General features: G+C 41.9%; 1 protein-coding gene across 1 annotated transcript in view; it reads left to right on the top strand.

Moving 5' to 3' along the window:
* The first annotated feature begins 208 nt into the window (after positions 1 to 208).
* Positions 209 to 18879, top strand: part of GHRHR (growth hormone releasing hormone receptor) — a 46310-nt gene continuing 27639 nt past the window's right edge. The window contains exon 1 of the mRNA XM_069799919.1: positions 209 to 289. Coding sequence (XP_069656020.1) covers positions 209 to 289 — 81 coding nt within the window. The remainder of the gene's footprint in view (positions 290 to 18879) is intronic.

Genomic DNA, 18879 nt, shown 5'->3' on the forward strand with positions numbered 1-18879 from the left:
GCAGCCTGGTTAACATAATGATTTCTAGGCAGTTGGTGAACAACCTGACTTTGAGAGACACATACAGGTTTTTTGCCCTTTTCCCAAGCTCATTCTTCTAACGTTTTGTCATTTGCTGGATATAATGCACTTGCAGGTTCCCAACTCCAAGTTCTCACTAATCACCTCCACAGGCAATACAAGAAATAATATCAGGGCCTGAGGAGTCATGGGGGATGAAAGGTTGGACTCATCAGGGGAGACAAGCAGCAGACGGAAAAGGCAGAGTCTAGATTTGGATTCTGTTGAGGTGTGAAAGAGCAGCATCTGGGACTAACTGGGGTGTAAGGCTGCAAATAGTTGTCTTGAATCCAGTCTGGTCCCGTTAGGCTAATTTATGCTTTGATACAAATAACATATGCTGTCCTTTGAGGAACACCAGTTATTACCATATAAATTGCAGATGCTTTCACCCTATATTTTCCCTTGCTGATTTATTAGGACCATGGTATAACTGTGTGCTATAAATTCCCCCCACTCCCTGCCTCCTGGAAAAAAAAAAAAAAAAAAAAGTCTTATGATTGCTATCTAATTACTAAACATACAAGATGCAGGGGAGACGGGGGAAGATATGACTAAGAGGAGGAAAGTAGACAGACAACCCACTTTGGAGACAGGAGGCAAGTAACTGAAAGCTTAAATTTATGATGTTCATCTGTTGGTTCCTAAGTGTTCCAGAGAACACACAATACATGCGAATACAAGTAACTGCTGTCTGGGTTCTGTTTTGTTGTAGGCATTTTTTGATGGTGCTATACATTTATTTATTCTGGATCAGCCTCCTCTCTCATTTTCGCTCCTAAAAAAATCCAGTAGCATTCCCAGATGTAACAACTTTATTTGGGACCATAAATGATGGAGGGTTTTTTTGTTTCTATTATGCTCTTCATCTTGTTTTTCTTTATATTTTCTTTTGCCACAGAAGAAAGCAATTTTCCTTGAACATATCAGTTTTGAAAAAGATGCCCTAAAGCATTTATATACCTGTTTTTCCTTCTTAATTTTTATCTAGGGCTTTTCCCTAGCACACTGTAGAAGTTACTAGCTGCCTCACAGCTGACTGAAAATATGTGGATATCCTGCTTCATTTCTTGCTTTTACCCAGCCATGTCATTAGAAATTGAAGTGCCTATGAAAATTAGGCTGATAAACAAATGAAGACATAGCACAAGTTTAACGACCTGAAGGCAAAGCTCAGTGTGTGACAAACATTCAGTAAAATTGCCGTGGTGAAGGATATGCAAGTGATCCTTTTGATGATGGAGTTCTGCAGAACATGTGTGTTCAACAGGCGCAAAGAGAAAAAAAAAAACCACATCCCCGATCTGTCAGGGCAGGACTCGAAGCCTGTGAGCCTTTTGCAGACTGTTACCGATGCAATGTGTGAGCAGCAGAAAGGCACACCGTACAGTGGGTACATTACTCAGTCTGCTGCTTGCTGGAATTATGTCGGTGGGGAACACACCTCCACATCTGAGCTAAAAGAGGGGCTGGAAATCTATACCCAGTATTTACTCCAGCAAATGTAATCTGCACACATTTTCTCCTTGAATTAAGTCCTTTCAAGGCCTTGTGAACCTGGTACAGCTTTGTCAGATAGCTTAAAACCAGTCTTTGAAAAAGGGCCAAAAGAAATGACAGCTGCTAGACTGGGTTGCAGTTGGGTCTGAAAGTGGTTGACGTGGGAGAGGGAGGCTGGAAGAATGAGACCAGCAGGGAAATATTGCTGCCCACGCAGATAAGTCATTCGATGGAAAAGCTTTGCCAAGCAAAAGCTTACTGTAGTGGGAAGTGCTTTGTATTCAGACTTCGCAGGTGCTGTGTGTCAGAGCCCTGTGGGACAATTGCTCTCCGGCATCATTGGGATTTATTACATTTCGTTCCTTTGGGTGCTTCTTGCAAAGCACCCTTTTTACTGTCTGGGAAAGAGGGATGAACAAAACATACTGTGATTCAGCAGAGGAGAAATGCCCTTTGAAGACAACCAAAGAGCAGCCTGAAGATATGGGGAGGGGATAAGATCAGTAGGGCTTGCCAAGGTAAATTGCCATGATGTTGGCCTAAGCGTGTTGGACACAGTGAGGTTTCTCCCAGGAGTCGTCCCTCCCCTCCCTGACTTTTACCAAGGGCAAAGGCTAATTTTTAATCTCCCAGTGTGACAGAGACAGTCTTGGGATGGAGATTTCCCTCCTCCCTCTCCCGAGGCTGGCTCCGACGAGGTGCAGAGACCCTTTGACGACTTGACAAATCGCTTTCAGCGCCATCCAAGTGCATTTCTCCATTAGGCCCTTCTCCCTCTGAGCAGGGAGGACAGCCAATCTCCTTCTTTACAAAGCGGCTCTGTGTTGTCCCTTTGGCATCCGGAGACACAGCTTGTTACCAACCAGTTTGAAGGGCTCTGTTCTTTAAAAAAAAAAAAAAAGGTCCAGCAAACAAGCAGAATAAGGAGCCAGTGAGACCCAAGTGACTTGCCAGGATATTCAGATGGGTGGGATGCTCAACGTGTTTTCTCCATGCCTACTCGCAAAGAGCTGGGAAGTGGGGCTGTCTGCCTTTAATAAATTTAGCCAGCAAAGAAAGGAGCTGGGGAAAGAAGGGGTATCACCAGGGTTGTGGTCAAATAGAAAGGAAAATAATGATTTTTTTTAAATTTTATGTAAAGATTTGGAGCGACTCTCTAATATGAACTCACTTAATGCTGGTCTCTGAAAGGCTTCAGTTGCCTCACAGCCACCCAGAGTGGGGACTGGTGTTTCGAACTGGATCAAGGTGGTTTTTACATCTCAAATAAATTTGCGGCTTCTATATGTCTTCTGGAGATTTTCTAGTGTCCTCTGTCACCGTCATATCTTAGTGCTGGAAATAGTGTGTGGATGTAAGGATGTGTGTGCATGTGTGTATAGGAGTGTTTGCATGTGTACGTATCTACAGATATAATTTCCTAGCCAAGGTCTAGGGTGCAGAGTGCCAGCTTGGTGTTAAGCCAATATTGTTGTGTTCTGGGAAAACACACAACGAGAACTTGTATTTGGGTTATGATAAGAGTTCAATTTAATCACAACAGAAGCCAAGTCACCCTAAATTAAAGCTTAATGCAGACTGTGATAGCGGCGAAGTTGCAGCATGTAGTTTTCAAAGAACATGAGCTAATGTCTAGAAAATGGGGGCAGAGGAAGAGCCCTGGATTTTGCTTCTGGCCCAGCCACCAATTCCATTTCTGGTCTCAGACAAATCATGTTAGGCAATATTTGCTATCCTGAAGAAAAAAGAAGCAATGTCCAAGTTAGAGCGGGTACAAAAAAACCCAGAGGATGTTTGCAGAACTTTGGAGTACTCTAGTGTCACACTGTAACATGCACCTAAACATGATGTAGAAGACCAACACCCAAGTTTGATTTTTCTTCCCCTGAGGTGAGATTTTCAAAGACATTGGACTGAATTAGCAACTCAAATCTCAGCATTATTTTCTGGAGACTTCTGCTCTTAATTCAGTCATGTTTCTGAAAACCTTGCCTGTGATATGTCATTGCCTCAGTTTCCCTCCCTCTGACTTGGACAGAACTTCTACGCCAAAACAGAGGGATGTGTGTGGAAATTGATTGTCTATATTTATACAGCAATTATGACACTAGCAGCAACCCCTCTCTGAATATTTTAATATTAAACCTGCAAAAGTAACTTTTTATTACCTCACAAAGGTGTTGTGAAGTTTAATTACTGACTTGCAAATACTCAGGTATAGTTTTCAGATCATGTTTATCATCATTATTTTATTGACATATTTACACAGGATGAAATTATAGCCAGTATTTCTAGCTTAATATTAATCTCTTTGGTTTTGAGAGTTTAAATATCGTCCTTCTTGCACTGTAGTTCTGAGGGTTTTTTTTATATTATAAAAAGGTATGGCAAAGATCAGGGCAATGCCTTAGCAAGATCTACATCATGCAATATGGTGTGTAACTCATTAAAGGGGTGCTCTGGTGTCCCGCTTGATCTGAGATTTCTTCTTTCTTCTTCACATTGTGCAGAACTCATTTTTAAAAAAAAATCAGATATCCCATCTATAATTTTTTTCTTTTTCATTACTCAAAAAGTGTTCTGTGTAATGGCTGTAGACAAAGACCACAACATGTTACTTGCTGAATAATGTATCAACTCTTCTCTTGAGAGCTATTATCAAGGAAGAAAAAAGAAGAAACAATAAAAAGTTGCTTTGAAGAAGTATGTAGCTGCTTTACTCTAATTCCCTTGTCCAAGCTGGAAGGACAGAAAAGAAATAAACACCAATAAATGTCATATATTTGAGTATTTAAGATGCCTGACTTCCTCTGAGAGCACTGTGATCAGGTACTTCAGCCTTCTTTGAACCTTTTGAATATTTTATTAATAACTCTCTCACTTTCGTAATGATACAAGTGCTTCAGAGCAGATGAAGATACTACTTATGTTGTTTTTTTCTTTTTAAACACAGTTTTCAACTCACTTGTGCCCTTTTACAACCATGCTGGCACAGCTCTGATCTCACCAATGGTTTACAATAAACCACGCTGTATAAACAGCTCGCTCTCTTCCTCCACAGCTGTTCCTCTTCACCCTTTTGAGAATTATTGCTCAGACTCCCGTCTTCTGTCAGAAGTCTGCCTTTTTGCCTGAGTCAAGAGTAATGAACTTCTCACCTTCTCAAGAAGATAGATCCGGTAGTAAGGGACTTATGCAGAATCAGACATCTTCTTTGGAAAGTGGCAGGGCTGCAGATTTGTGACCCAACCATTAGTAATTGCCCATGTATGTATCTGAATAAGATGAACACATCGAGGGGTGAGTTACCTTGCACTCACAGCTGGGGACAACACATCTACCAGACCGGATCTTGCACAAAAGTCAGTGAACACAAGAACTTTTCACCCCTTGGTATGACAACAGAAGTTTGAGAACCTTTTCTGCTTGAAAACCACTGGACTCCAGCTGATTAGTGAGTAATCACAAAACACTATGACTGGGGTATTCTGAGGTATTCTCACTCAAAGGGTAAGAAATGCCTTAAGATAGAGCTGAGGGTCGGTGATATGGCCTAAGAGTAAATTCCCACCCTTTTCTATCAATGAAGTGATGTGAAAACAAGAAGTGTAGTTTATCAGGGCAGCAGCTGAAAGTTCGACCCTTGCTTCCTTTTTTGGGCAAATGATATTCCAAAAGAGAAAAAAAAAAGCAAAAAAAAAAAAAAAAGCTGCTCATTCTGTAGCAAGTGGAATATAGACTTGAAAAAAATCAATATTAGTCACACAGTCTTTGGAAAAAAGGTTTATAAAGGTGTATGGCCAATGTGTATTATGGTAACACCCAAGGGGAAAAAAAAATATTTCCTTAAAAAACCCACAAAACCAAAAAACACCACCCCACCAAAGTTAAAACTGATTATATGTGTATCGTGATGGGGAAGCAACCCAACACCAAAATCAAAACCCAAATCCTTCATCTAGAAGGTTCTCAAAATGTATATTGCCCATTTTACTGTCTAGAGACAACTGCTTTCTCTGCTGATACTCGCTCAGAATTTCAGTAACACCATGTGAACGTGTGTGATCAGAGGCAAGCAGCAATCTAATAACCACGGTGAGATGCCTGCTGTCAACACCGAAGTCTACAGTTCTGGAGACACTCGTTCCAGTTGAGACATTCAAGCACCCTGTGTCACACAAATCAAGCTGTCCCTGACACTCTGCCCTCCTACCCTCATCCAAACTTCAGATCAAGTAGTCACTTTGGTGTGAAAATGAGACATAGTTCTTGTGTAGGGGCAAGGTGTCAAGAACGATTTCGCTACTTGGAACTTCCCAGGAAATGAGATAGGCGGTGTCATTAACAGAAATGGTGAATCAGTCTGGAGGGCAGATTTCTGCTTTTTCTTACTGTTCACATAAGGGGGAAATGTGTGTTTCTCTGCACTCATCAGGGCAAAGTAATACCTCTCACTGTAACTGCCAGCCATTCAAAATTTTGTTTATTTTTATTACACAATGAATGCTGAATTTTAAATTACTGTGTGTTCATGCTGATTACTACACCTCATTGTTATGTGTCGTGCAAGACACAGATAAATAAGGAAATTTTTGAGTCTCCTTGCTCATCCTCCAAGAACATGCCAGAGGAGAATCGCTGCTGCCACAAGTTCTGCCATCTCTATATCCTACACCACCAACTTCCCAGAAGTGGACTAGATTAATAAATGGTTTCCTCCTTCTGACAAGACTTCTTTGATAAGTTTACAACTCTGCTTTGTTTGCAGTTGATTTCTTCCTGTACAAGCCTCTGCCCTCACCCTGGTATGGAAGGGGTGTTTTGTCAGAATGTGGGTATCCTGACATAGCAAGAAGGGAATGAGAGAGGGAAATTACTACACTTCCCCCTTTCCGATCAGAGAACAAACGGGAAGTTTGATGACTTCTGCTATTTCAGAGGTCAATTGGTCACACTGTCCATTCCCAGTGCTATGGGTCAGTCATTCTCTACCCTCTTCTTTTGTCCTCTTGAGAAACAAAGCTCGGAAAACCGCAAAATCAAGATAATGCCCGCAGTTTAACTTCCTGCAGGCTTTTGATCAGATAGGAGAAAATAATGGTAGAGTCATTTTCTTTACAACAAAAATGTCAAATCTTTCTAGACAACTCATTGATCTGGAAATCCTGTAGTTCTACAAAAACTGGTCGTTGCAGTCAGCAGGAGGGCCCAGGGAGCTGCAGAAAAACAGCAGGCTCAAGTCAGCTGATGGCCATGATGCTACGGGTATGGCCAACTGACCTGCAGATCTGTTGGCTGTAAAGCCCAGATGTGTTAGGGAATGAAATAAGAGAAATCCTTGTAGGTGGAGGATAGAAGCTGATCGATTCTTCCCAGGCAGGGTCTCTTCATCCACTTCTTGCCTGGAGGAGTTAAACTACATCCCAAGTCCCTGCCGGCATAGCTACTGCAGAGAACACGACATTAAAAGAAATATAAATACAGGCTGGATCTCTTTTCCGAGCTTATGTTTCTCTGTCAGGTTTTGAGACACCTCAGCTACTGCAGATTCAAGTTGAGGGACTCTGCATGAGTGAAGGCACTGATGTACAGCACACCCTGAATCCTTGCATGAACTGCTCTGTGTCTGCTGGGCAGAGCTGTACCTGCAGTTTGCATTCTGAAAAAATGTGTAAAATTCTCCAAGTTGTTTCTTACTCTCTTTAGGCCCTCTTTGGATGAAGTATCATGGCCCTTTTGGTCACATTTAGGTCTTAATGGAAGAGAAGACTTTGACATAGCACTGGCTTTTACGTGGCATTCAAAAGAATTTTAAAAATTCTGTTATGTTTTCTTTTTGTCACAATATGCTTATAAACACTGCAAGTTTGCTATTAAATGAGACAGAGGGACCAGAAGGAGCTCAGAGAAAGCTGCTAGAATGAATAAACTGGGGAAGTATGGTCTTAGAGAGAAACCATAAAGAACTGGGTGTGTGATTCCAGAGAGAAAGGGAGATCGGTGATTAACTGAGGATGGCTAAAAAAGATGTTACATAAGAGTCAAGCATCAGTTATTCCTTCTCATCATTATGGGCAGAAGAATTGGGTTTACAAGACAGCAGGGAGGAATTAGATCAAATATTAGGAAAAACTTCACAACTACAAGAAAAACTAGGCTGTGGAGTTGGTTGCCAAGGGAGAATGTGAATCACTATCAGTGCAGATCTTTGTGGTTAAACAGCCATCTGTCACAGAATTAAATCCTCATTGCTGTAGTGTTAGATTAGGGTTAAAATACCTCAGTTGTTGTAGCTAGAGTGAGTCTTGCATAACTGGTATTCGTAGTTATGGATAATCCAAGAGAAACCTGCTTTTTTTTGTTTGTTTGGGACTTTAGTTGGGTTTTGGTTTTTTGTTTTTTTGGTTTTTTTTTTGTTATGCCCTGTTTCTATGAGGGACTGTGTAACAAAACTACTGGTACTTTTTATTTTGCCTCCTATTTATCCATCATTGAAAGCCATTAAAATATGGAAAATATAATGGGATAGGCTGAGAATATATCTCGTGGTAATTTCAGTAAAGCTCCAAAATCTGTTTGTACGCCGGTAAGCTAAGTAAGCTGATACTCCCTTGTAAGGAAAAGAGGTGCAGATATGCCTTGTCAGTCTAAATGACAGTGGAAAGAAATGTCATGGTGAGGTGTCCCTTCTCTGTTTATCAGTGGTTATCATCCAGTATTGTCCAAATGGTCACAGTTTGGCACTATTTTAAGAGACGAGATATATGTGTGAGATGATAAAAAATTAGGATCTGTAAGGCTGATATAGCAACGCGCTAAGAGCTGCTTCAAAGAGATTCATCAGGTGTGGGACAACTTCTTTTTGAGGAGATTCTCTTAGATGTGAAGGTTCAATTTTGTGGGAAAAACACAAGGCTTAAAACTTGTCCATGGGTAAATTTCTTGAGCTAGTTTCACAAGTATCACTATTTTGACAGATGCCTCTTCCTTTCTTCTCTGTTGCAAGTAGGGATGTTTTTTTCCTTAGTCAGGGCTTTAGTCCAGGAAGGTACGTATTTCTGGAAGGTACCAGAAGCTTTGTGGAGTAAGCAAAAAAACAATGTTGACCAATCCTGATTTTTAAAGATAGTGCTAGAGAGTGGGAAAATAGAGAATTTGTAGAAAAAAATAATTTCTTACAGAGAAAACCCTTGAGTCTGTGTAGAGTCCTGGTTAAATGATGGAGGTAGTCAGGGGTCAGACTCAGTATAACAATTGGATCATAGATACCCTGAACTCTCTGAAGAGGCTGGAATGGCTAAACCAGAGGTTTTGTTTGTTGGGTTAATCTCATCTCTGATCTTTTTACTGAGCTCTGAATATGGTTCCAGGACTCTAAATATGTAGTCTTCAAAATAAAAATAAAATTCTGAGCTTTCTAGAAAGGCAGTTCAAACCTGTACATGAAAAGACATTGAATCTGATGGCTAGTTGGAAAACAGTCAGTCAGAATTTATTCTCCCAAAAAACTTGAAAATGTATCATAATCATCATAGTTTAGCCCATTTACACTCTCCTGTATACTTTCATATGTATATATTTCTTGTTGTTTTCCTTCAAAAGTTATTATGCCAGTACTTCCCTAAGTTGAACAAACTGTCTGAGCTGAGAACTATTTCTATAGTACTTAGGTTTGTAAGGAGAGATTACTTCCATGTTATTATGTCATTTCCTCAAATAAGGGTCTATGTTGCAAGATCGAGTAGTTAATTATGGTTCCCCTTTCTCTTTAGTCATTCCTGAATTACTATGTTGTGTAATTACTCAGTTACTACTGTGTAATCAAAATAATAATATGTTTCTTAATTTTCTCATTACTACTGTAACCAATGCAACCAGAACCACTATTTTTTGGCCCAGCATTTTACAGTGTTAAACCATCTGCAGAATAACCACAGGCACAGGCTTATCTATGGTCCGTGGGCCACCAAGGGTGAACACTTGACTTTTAACTCAGCTTGTGCTACTGCTAACGTGGCACAGTCAACGCCATGACCACCACTTGGGTATCACTGACTCAACTATTTGACTGTGCTCAGGGATAACTCTTCTTCCAGTTTGAGCTTCCTTTCTGCTAGGCACTGTATAAATATGACTAATAATTTCTAAGCCTCTAGAGATTCAGATCTCAAAGTAAGCAGAACAGGTCATTGAACTCACCCCAAATTTGACCTTTCTTCTGGAGGTGAATTGCTTTCCATTTATTCTAGAAGCAGCATATCATAAGTAGACTTTTAAGTTCGTGCGGTGGGTTGACCCTGGCTGGATGCCAGGTGCCCACTAAAGCCACTCTATCACTCCTTCTCCTCAGCTGGACAGGGGAGAGAAAATATAATCAAAGGCTCACTGGTTGAGATAAAGACTGGGAGAGATCACTCGCCAATTAACATCACAGGCAAATCAGACTCAACTTGGGGAAAACTAACTTAATTTATTGCCAAACAAATCAGAGTAGGATAATGAGAAATAAAACCAAATGTTAAAAACACCTTCCCCCCACTCCTCCCTCCTTCCCAGCTCAAATCCACTCCTGATTTTCTCCACCTCCTCCCCACCAGCAGCACAGGGGGATGGGGAATGGGGGTTGTGGTCAGTTCATCACACGTTGCCTCTGCCGCTCCTTCCTCCTCAGGGGCAGGACTCCTCACTCGTCCCCTGCTCCAGCATGGGGTCCCTCCCACAGGAGACAGTCCTTCACCAACTTCTCCAACATGGGTCCTTCCCACGGGCTGCAGTTCTTCACGAACTGCTCCAGCGTGGGTCCCTCCCCAGGGCTGCAGTCCTTCAGGCACAGACTGCTCCAGCGTGGGTCCCCCATGGGGTCACAAGTCCTGCCAGAAAACCTGCTCCAGCGTGGGCTCCTCTCTCCACAGATCCACAGGTCCTGCCAGGAGCCTGCTCCAGTGGGGGTTCCCAAGGGGTCACAGCCTCCTTCGGGCATCCCCCTGCTCCGGCGTGGGCTCCTCTCTCCCCGGGCTGCAGGTGGAGATCTGCTCCCCCGTGAACCTCCCTGGGCTGCAGGGGGACAGCCTGCCTCACCGTGGTCTTCCCCACGGGCTGCAGGAGAATCTCTGCTCCAGCGCCTGGAGCATCTCCTCCCCTCCTTCTGCACTGACCTGGGGGGCTGCAGGGCTGGTTCTCTCACATCTTCTCACTCCTCTCTCCAGCTGCTGTTTCTGTCATGCAGCAACTTTTTCCCCCCTTCTTAAATCTGTTCTCCAAGAGGCACCACCACCGTCACTGATGAGCCCAGCTTTGGCCAGCAGCGGGTCCGTCTCAGAGCTGGCTGGCATCGGCTCTGTGGGACACGGGAGAAGCTTCTAGCAGCTTCTCACAGAAGCCACCCCTGTAGCCCCCCACTACCAAAACCTTGCCACGCAAACCCAATACATTCCATCCCTCGCCTCTGTGAATCATATATTTAAGAATTATCATTAAAATCCACATTCATCACACAATCTTCACAAACTTCACTCACACTAACAAAAAAGAATTCCCCCCACCAAAATCAAAATAACGTCATCACAACACCGAATGAAAGTGAACAATTTACACACCTTGTCCCTTCAGAATTACAGCAGAAATTCCCTGTGATCATTCCACTTTTCACTCTCTAGCTCTGTTCAGTCCATGTTTTGCCTGTCACCTCTCCCAATTACTATCCTTATCTTGAATTCCTCATGCCCCATGTTGGGTGCCAAAAAGGACTGTGGTGAGTTGACCTTGGCTGGACTCCAGGTGCCCAGCAAGCCGCTCTATCACTCCCCTCCTCAGCAGGACAGAGCAGAGAGAAAGTAAGAGGGAAAAAACTCGTGAGTTAAGATAGAGATTAATGAAGCAAAAGCAAAAGCAAAAGCAAAGGCTGCATGCAGAAGTAAAGGAAAACAAAAGATTTGCATCAGCTGGCTATGTCCAGACACTTCCCGGGAAGTAGGGCTTCAGTATGTGCAGTGATTGCTCTGGAACACAAATGTAATAACAAATGCCCCCCCTCCCCCTTCTCTTCCTTTAGCTTTTATTGCTGAGCAGATGTCATATGGTGTGGAATATTCCTTTGGTGAGTTTGGGTCAGCTGTCCTGCCTATGTCCCCTCCCAAGATCTTGTCCACCCACCAGGCTCCTGGTGGGAACTGTTGGAGAAACAGCCTTGGTGCTGTGCGAGCACTGCTCAGCGTTGGCCAAACCACTGGTGTGTTATCAACATCTTTTTAGCTACCGATATGGAGCACAGCACTAGGAGGGCTGCCATGGGGAAAATTAACTCCATCTCGGCCAGACCCTATAGAGTTAGGGACAAGATCCAGACTGAAATTTGGACGCCTTACTTTCAGTATCTAAATATATGGATGCAGGGGAAGAAATTTGTGGCCTAGGTGCTTAATTTACTTGTCCTAACATGATGTCTATTGACATTTGAGAAACCTCAGGTACTGAAGACACCCATATTGATGGATCTAGGGAACACCTATACTATTCCTGACCAGGTGGAAGTTAAATAGGATGAACCAAAACATCTCAGCTATCAATAGCCACATATGTTCAGGTAACTGAATCCCGTTCCAGATGTCTGAACTCATTAAAGTCCATGGAGACCTTTTCAATGTGTCAGGAGGCAATTTTCCATCAGGAAGGGAAAAAAAAAGTCACTGCCAAGAGAAAGATATTCATCCATCCCTAATAGGCAGAGTCCGATCACACTGCTGTTCACTCCAGATCATGAGACAGCAGTACTCTGTGTGCTCGCAATAAAAAGAATAAGATTTATTAATGGCCAGAGGGAGGAGAACCACCAAGTCCTGCCTTTCCTAGCAGCCATGGTTAACTAAATCCCTTTTTTGCATGTATAGTACTCAGGTTCTGCCATTTATCGGGGAAAAAAAAAAAAGGCCAAAAAAGAGCCTCCCAGGTGTTGGTCATGGGTCCACTTTTTCTCAACTTCTCCCATGATTAGGATGATCAAGGATTTACTTATTATCTTAATCTTTGGCCAATGATACAATCAAAAGAACAGTCAATGACCTTCTCAAGGTAAAAATAGACTGTGCAGTGACTCGAAAGAAATAAACGTAATTTTGTAAAACAATGGGTTATACTTTAGGTTATACTCTTCAGTGTAGCTTTAATGGCCAAAACTTCTTCCTGGACAAAAGTAATAATAATATTTAGTAGCGATTAGAGTCTGGTAATGAAATAACTATCCACCTGCTTAATTAAAAGCAAATGTTCCTTCATCAGTGATTTTTGCTTACTGTCTGGTCAGGACAGCAGCAGTGTATTAGAGCATAGTTAGGAAAATAATACTTCACTACTAGCCTATTCAATGAAGTATAAAGGCAGCTAGTAGCTGTTTCTGTGGGGCTGTTTTGTGTATTATGAATATCCTACTGCTATATGTGATTCTCTGTATCGTATGTGACTGTACTAATAAATTGTCCTATTTAGCATTCAATACATAGAACATATTTTGTTGCATGCTCTTCTGCTATTATTTGGTATTAACATTAGTCCAAAAAGCCTAATGTAATTATATTTTTCCTGAATCTGTCTTAAATCTATGGAAAATTGCCTTATTATTTTCCACATTTTCTATTAGTAATGTATGTAAAGAATCAATAAGCCGCTTGTATTAACACAGACATTTCTTCATCATAATGTGACATTGTACCTCCTCTACACTTTTCATGTTCACTGTTATTCTCACCATTAAAAGGGAGAACAGAGGCCCAGATATGTGTGATAGCTGCCTGAGTCCACTGTGTAAGTGTTTAGGAGCAAGCTCAGTCAGTATATTGACCTGAGCTTCCACAAGATCTCTTACAATGCAGAAAAGTCATGTTATCACGGCCAAAAAGCAGAATTCCCCCAAGAACATCCCTGTCTTCTGTGTCCATTAGCAATATTGTCCCACTGAACCTTTCCAGCCAAGGTCCCCTTATACACATTCACTACACCAAAGAGATTAGATGAATCCATATAAGAGGAGAACAACTCTGGGAGAGGGAATAGCTAAGGATAGGATGCTGCTCTTCACATTAATTGTGTATTAAGCACACGTGGGTTTGCTCCTTACTAAAAGCATGACTGACATTCCTGTTCCCCCGACCAGCACTTTTTTTGCCAGGAACTGTTCCATTACTTTAGAAAAGTATCACGTTTATACTTTATTCTTGTAAATAAGAATCATCTTCACAATAAAGTTCATCTCAGATGCATTGAGGTAGTGGCAGCTTTTAATCTGTTTTCTAGAAAAAAAAAAAAAGGAAGAAAATTTGCTCTTTTCTCCCATTAGCTTCTGAACTTCTAAAAAATACCCCAAAAAACCAAACCAAAACAAACAAACCAACAAGAAAGAAGAAAGTAGAAGAATTAAATCCATTGTTCTTGCCAGTTTGACCAGGAAATGAATTACTGGTATGGAAAAGAAAATATTACACTTAAACAGTCTGTTTTCTCCCATCAAATCGTCATTTGTTTCAAAGGCCATTTACTTTGCCCACCCCTGAAGACAACCCTGTTGGCAGTGCGCTTCAGGGATCAATCTTCTGTGAGTGCTGGAAGTCCATCAAAGTACAGGGGAACAGGACTTGAAGAGACTTCAAGACACCAACCAATCCACTGTCCAGCCCCAAGGCAGTCTCAGTCATCACTCCCATGGATGTTTGTCTGATCTTTTTCAAAAACCCTCCAAAGATGGAGACTCCACATTTTCTTCATTTTGTTTATCAAAGGCTTTACCAATTTTACTGCCAGAAAGGTTTCTCCTGACATCCCATCCACAATCTTCCTCTAGCTACTTAACCAGTGTCTTTTTGTCCTATCCGACATGGGCAAAATTATTCCAGTCTCCTTTCCAAAGGTCTTTTTATAACACAAGACATATCATGTATCCCCTTCATCTTCTCTTCTGGAAAAACCATTGCTTTCCTTCTGACTCTTCCCCTTACGCTGCAGTTTCCTGGCTTCTCCTTAAACCCTCTGCTTGCCTCTCAATTATTTCCAGCAGATCCAAAGCTTTCTTGAAAAACACTTCAAAAATAGTCCTCATCATAGACTGGGCAAATTGCTCTGGCAATTTGACTGCTTACCATCACGAAGTATTGCTTCATGTAGGAAATAAGTAATACCCTCGTTTATACACCCAATAATTTTGTCTTTCTCCAGTACTGTAACATCACTGACATCATTTACTCACCTCATTTAGCCACCTTGATCCTCAGATGCTTTTCTGGAGGCCTGCTCTGTAAACAGCAGCTTCATGGATTGTGTTTGTGTGCTTGACTTTTTCCAGCCCAGGATTCCTTTTTGCAGCTGTTTCTGTTATACTATATCCTGGAATTCTTAATGTAAAAAGTGGATTACTTTCTTTCTCTGATATAAGGCACTGGTGGACTGCGACGAGCAGATAATGATGGGTGATGAATGTAACGACCATTTTTAGATCTTGCAAGGAGTTAATGAGCAACTGATTAAATGAGAACCAAGAAAGAGCCATTTTGGACCACACAGTAATCATGTTTCTGGAAAAAGTAATCTATCTACTTTGTGTTAGAAACAAACATTCTGTTTGGCTGAGACAACATTTCACTTAAAAAGGAAATAAAATTTCCTCAACTGAAAAATTTCAGAGCCTTTTATACTGATTCCAGATGACAACTAGCTTTGGAAATGAGTGTTTATTGCATTCATCTATTCATGTCAAGCCCAAATAACAGAAATCAAGAGAAACCAGAAAACAATTCAAGACATAAGATATCTCATGGAATATACCAGAAATTGGAAAATTATCTTCTGTAGAACTCATAAGGTACATGGAGATGCTTCAAAGAACATTTTTATTGACTTTTTTCAATAAAAATTATTTTTTATTAAAATTTAAATTAAACTTTTTGGCAATTTTTATGGTATGATGGGCAAGCAATGGTGAACATTAGACAATAGTTAATCAATGGACAAGTCAATCAAATGATTATTCAAAACTGTTTTAGAGGAGAATGGTGTTCCCACCTCAAAATCCAAAATAAGCCTATTAAAGCTGAACAATATGGTAATTTTTCTTACTTACTATTAGAAGAAAACCTGAAGTTTTTGGGTTATGTTTATGTTTGGGGATTTTACTATTTAAAAAAAAATCTTCATTTTATGTTCAACTTGGTTTTTGTTTGTTTGTTTTTGGTTTTTTTTTTCAGTTTGGTTTAGGTTTTTCTTTGTTTGCTTTGGGTTTTTTTCTTTCCCTTTTGCTTTTTCTCTGAAATAGAAAGCTACCATCCTCCAATATTTCTATTGGCCCTATTAAAAAATATAGCTCTGGGTGATTGTAGAAATATCCGATACATAAATTTTATGAAATGTGCTTGTATAAATGAGGACTTTTGTGGACTACCTGACAGAATAAAAAAGTTCTTGTTACGTAACTGCATGTAGACTAACAGCCCTACCATTGAATTGCAGCCTTAACTATTCGTAACAAGCAGATGGAAAGGAAATGTTTTTACCTGTAAATAAGGAAATCAAGTCAAATATCACCGATTAACCCTTTGACCATACTAAAGATGAAGGCAGTAAACGTGCATGAGAATCCACTCCAATCTATAGCTTTTCAGTAACAGGCTGCCATTGAAAAAAGCAAGCTAAGCAGCCTATTTCGATCATTCGTACAGATCATGTGCATGAGTTTATGTTTTCCTATTTCTGCATGTGAAAGCGTTTCATTTTTTTCCCCCTTAAGAGAAGTTTTAAATACAGCACTCAAATGACAAGACACGTGTCTGAAAACATCACCTGATGTTCCCTAGGTAGCCGCAAGACATGGTTTCAGGTTTGTTTCGGTGGCGCCTGCTCTCTCCTAAAACTGGCCCCGGCTCTTCTACCAGGGGCTGCCTTCTCCATTACACTGGCAGCATTTACGGGACATGGGGAGGTGGACAGGGGAACCGATTCTCCTGGGGGAAAAAAAATGTTTATTTCTAGACTGGGTCAGCTCCCTGCTCCAGTTCCCTGCTATGCCCACAAATAGCTCTGGCAGGGAGTAAGCAGCCCAAAGAAAGTTGTAGGGGGAAAGGAAAGAAGTGCTGAAGCTAGCACTGTGGTCAAGTAACTGTGCCATAGCCTTACTGCCAAGCTAGAAAATTCATCCCAGTGGAAACAAAATGAGTCAAGCACACTGGTGCAAACCCCTAGTATACGAGTGCTTAAACAGATTTAACTTAATTTAATGTGATCAAGAGTTAATGCTCTACATTTTGCGCTCTTTTTAAACAGCTTTAATTAAAATCCATCTGCTCATTTCATACATGGTGCGAGCAAAATGATCACCCATTTAGTCTGCGTGCAAAAAAAAAATTAATTCCACTGTATAATTATGACTGCATATTTTTGATCTTCAGTATTTAAATGATAATTCAAGGCCCCATTTATAAAACTTTTTGAAGCTCTGGAGTGTCTAAAGTTGCCCTGTTTCAAACATTCCCTTTTTCCTCAGAAACTAAACATTTATCTGTCACGTCTGCACAACAGAATTGCCTATTCTTGGAGCTGTGGTTAAACGACTTAGACCCAGCCTTCCTCCCCCCTCCCCTCCCACACCTTTCCTCTAAATTTCAATAGTTTTAAAGAATTGTCATGGCAATAAGAGCTCTGAGAGACAATGGTAGAGACTGAAATTTCCCTTTATTCCACAGTAGATTTGCCTTCAGTATTTCAAACTTCATCATGACAGTGTCTGCCCGTGGGTCTGACCTTGGTAGACTACAGAAGCAGTCCTGACTCCATTTTCCCTTTTGACCCTGCTGAATGGATTAACAAGTCCAAGACAAAATGCTAACTGTAGCCCTTTTCTCAATGCTGAATTCTAATACCTTGTTCTGAGCATGATCCTTAGGAAACATGAAGCTGTAGCAATGTTATCTCAGATGCCTTGACTATTTAAGTCAAATTGCTTACTTTTAACTTTGGAATTTCCCTGGGTTTTTTTATGTCAATAAAATAGGTTGTTGTTACTGCCTTTTTTAGGTAAATGGTAGGATTGTGAAATATTCATTTATAGTATTAAGGTTTTGTGGAGGGTTACCCCTGGCTGGATGCCAGGTGCCCACCAAAGCCGTTCTATCACTCCCCCTCCTCAGCTGGACAGGGGAGAGAAAATATAACAAAGAGCTTGTGGGTTGAGATAAGGACAGGAGAGATTAACTCACTAATTACTGTCACGGGCAAAACAGACTCAGCTTGGAGAAAATTAACTCAATTTATTACAAATCAACCAGAGTAGGGTAATGAGAAATAAAACCAAATCTCAGAATACCTTCCCTCCACCCCTCCCTTCTTCCTGGGCACAACTTCACTCCCAGATTCTCTACCAGCCCCCCCAGTGGCACAGGGGGACGGGGAATGGGGTTTACGGTCAGTTCAACACATGTTATTTTCTGCCGCTTTATCATCCTCAGGGAGAGGACTCATCACACTCTTCCCCTGCTCCAGCGTGGGGTCCCACCCACGGGAGACAGTCCTCCACGAACTTCTCCTACGTGGGTCGTTCCCACGGCTGCAGTTCTTCACAAACTGCTCCAGCGTGGGTCCCTCCCCAGGGCTGCAGTACTTCAGGCACAGACTGCTCCAGCGTGGGTCCCCCGTGGGGTCACAAGTCCTGCCAGAAAACCTGCTCCAGCATGGGCTTCTCTCTCCACAGATCCACAGGTCCTGCCAGGAGCCTGCTCCAGCGCGGGGTTTCCACGGGGTCACAGCCTCCTTCGGGAACCCACCTGCTCTGGCGTGGGGTCCTCCCTGGGCTGCAGGTGGATATCTGCCCCACCGTGGACCTCCCTGGGCTGCAGGAGGACAGCCTGCCTCACCGTGGTCTTCATCACGGGCTGCAGGGGAATCTCTGCTCCAGCGCCTGGAGCATCTCCTCCCCTCCTTCTGCACTGACCTGGGGGGCTGCAGGGTTGGTTCTCTCGCATCTTCTCACTCCTCTCTCCGGCTCCCATTTCCATCCCAGCAACTTTTTTTTCCTTCTTAAAAATGTTATCACAGAGGAGTTACCACTATTGCCGATTGGCTCGGCCTTGGCCGGCGGCGGGTGTCTCTTAGAGCCAGCTGGTATGGGCTCTCTCTCAAACACAGGGGAAGCTTCCAGCAGCTTCTTACAGAAGCCACCCCTGTAACCCCCTCCCCCCCACTACCAAAACCTTGCTACACAAACCCAATACAGGTTTCCTCCAGCTTTCCATCACCATAAGACGACTGGATATTACTAATTGCTGCGGCAATGTTCTTCATCAATTTTGA

Source organism: Haliaeetus albicilla, chromosome 2 (genome assembly GCF_947461875.1).
Source record: "Haliaeetus albicilla chromosome 2, bHalAlb1.1, whole genome shotgun sequence".
Taxonomy (NCBI): domain Eukaryota; kingdom Metazoa; phylum Chordata; class Aves; order Accipitriformes; family Accipitridae; genus Haliaeetus; species Haliaeetus albicilla.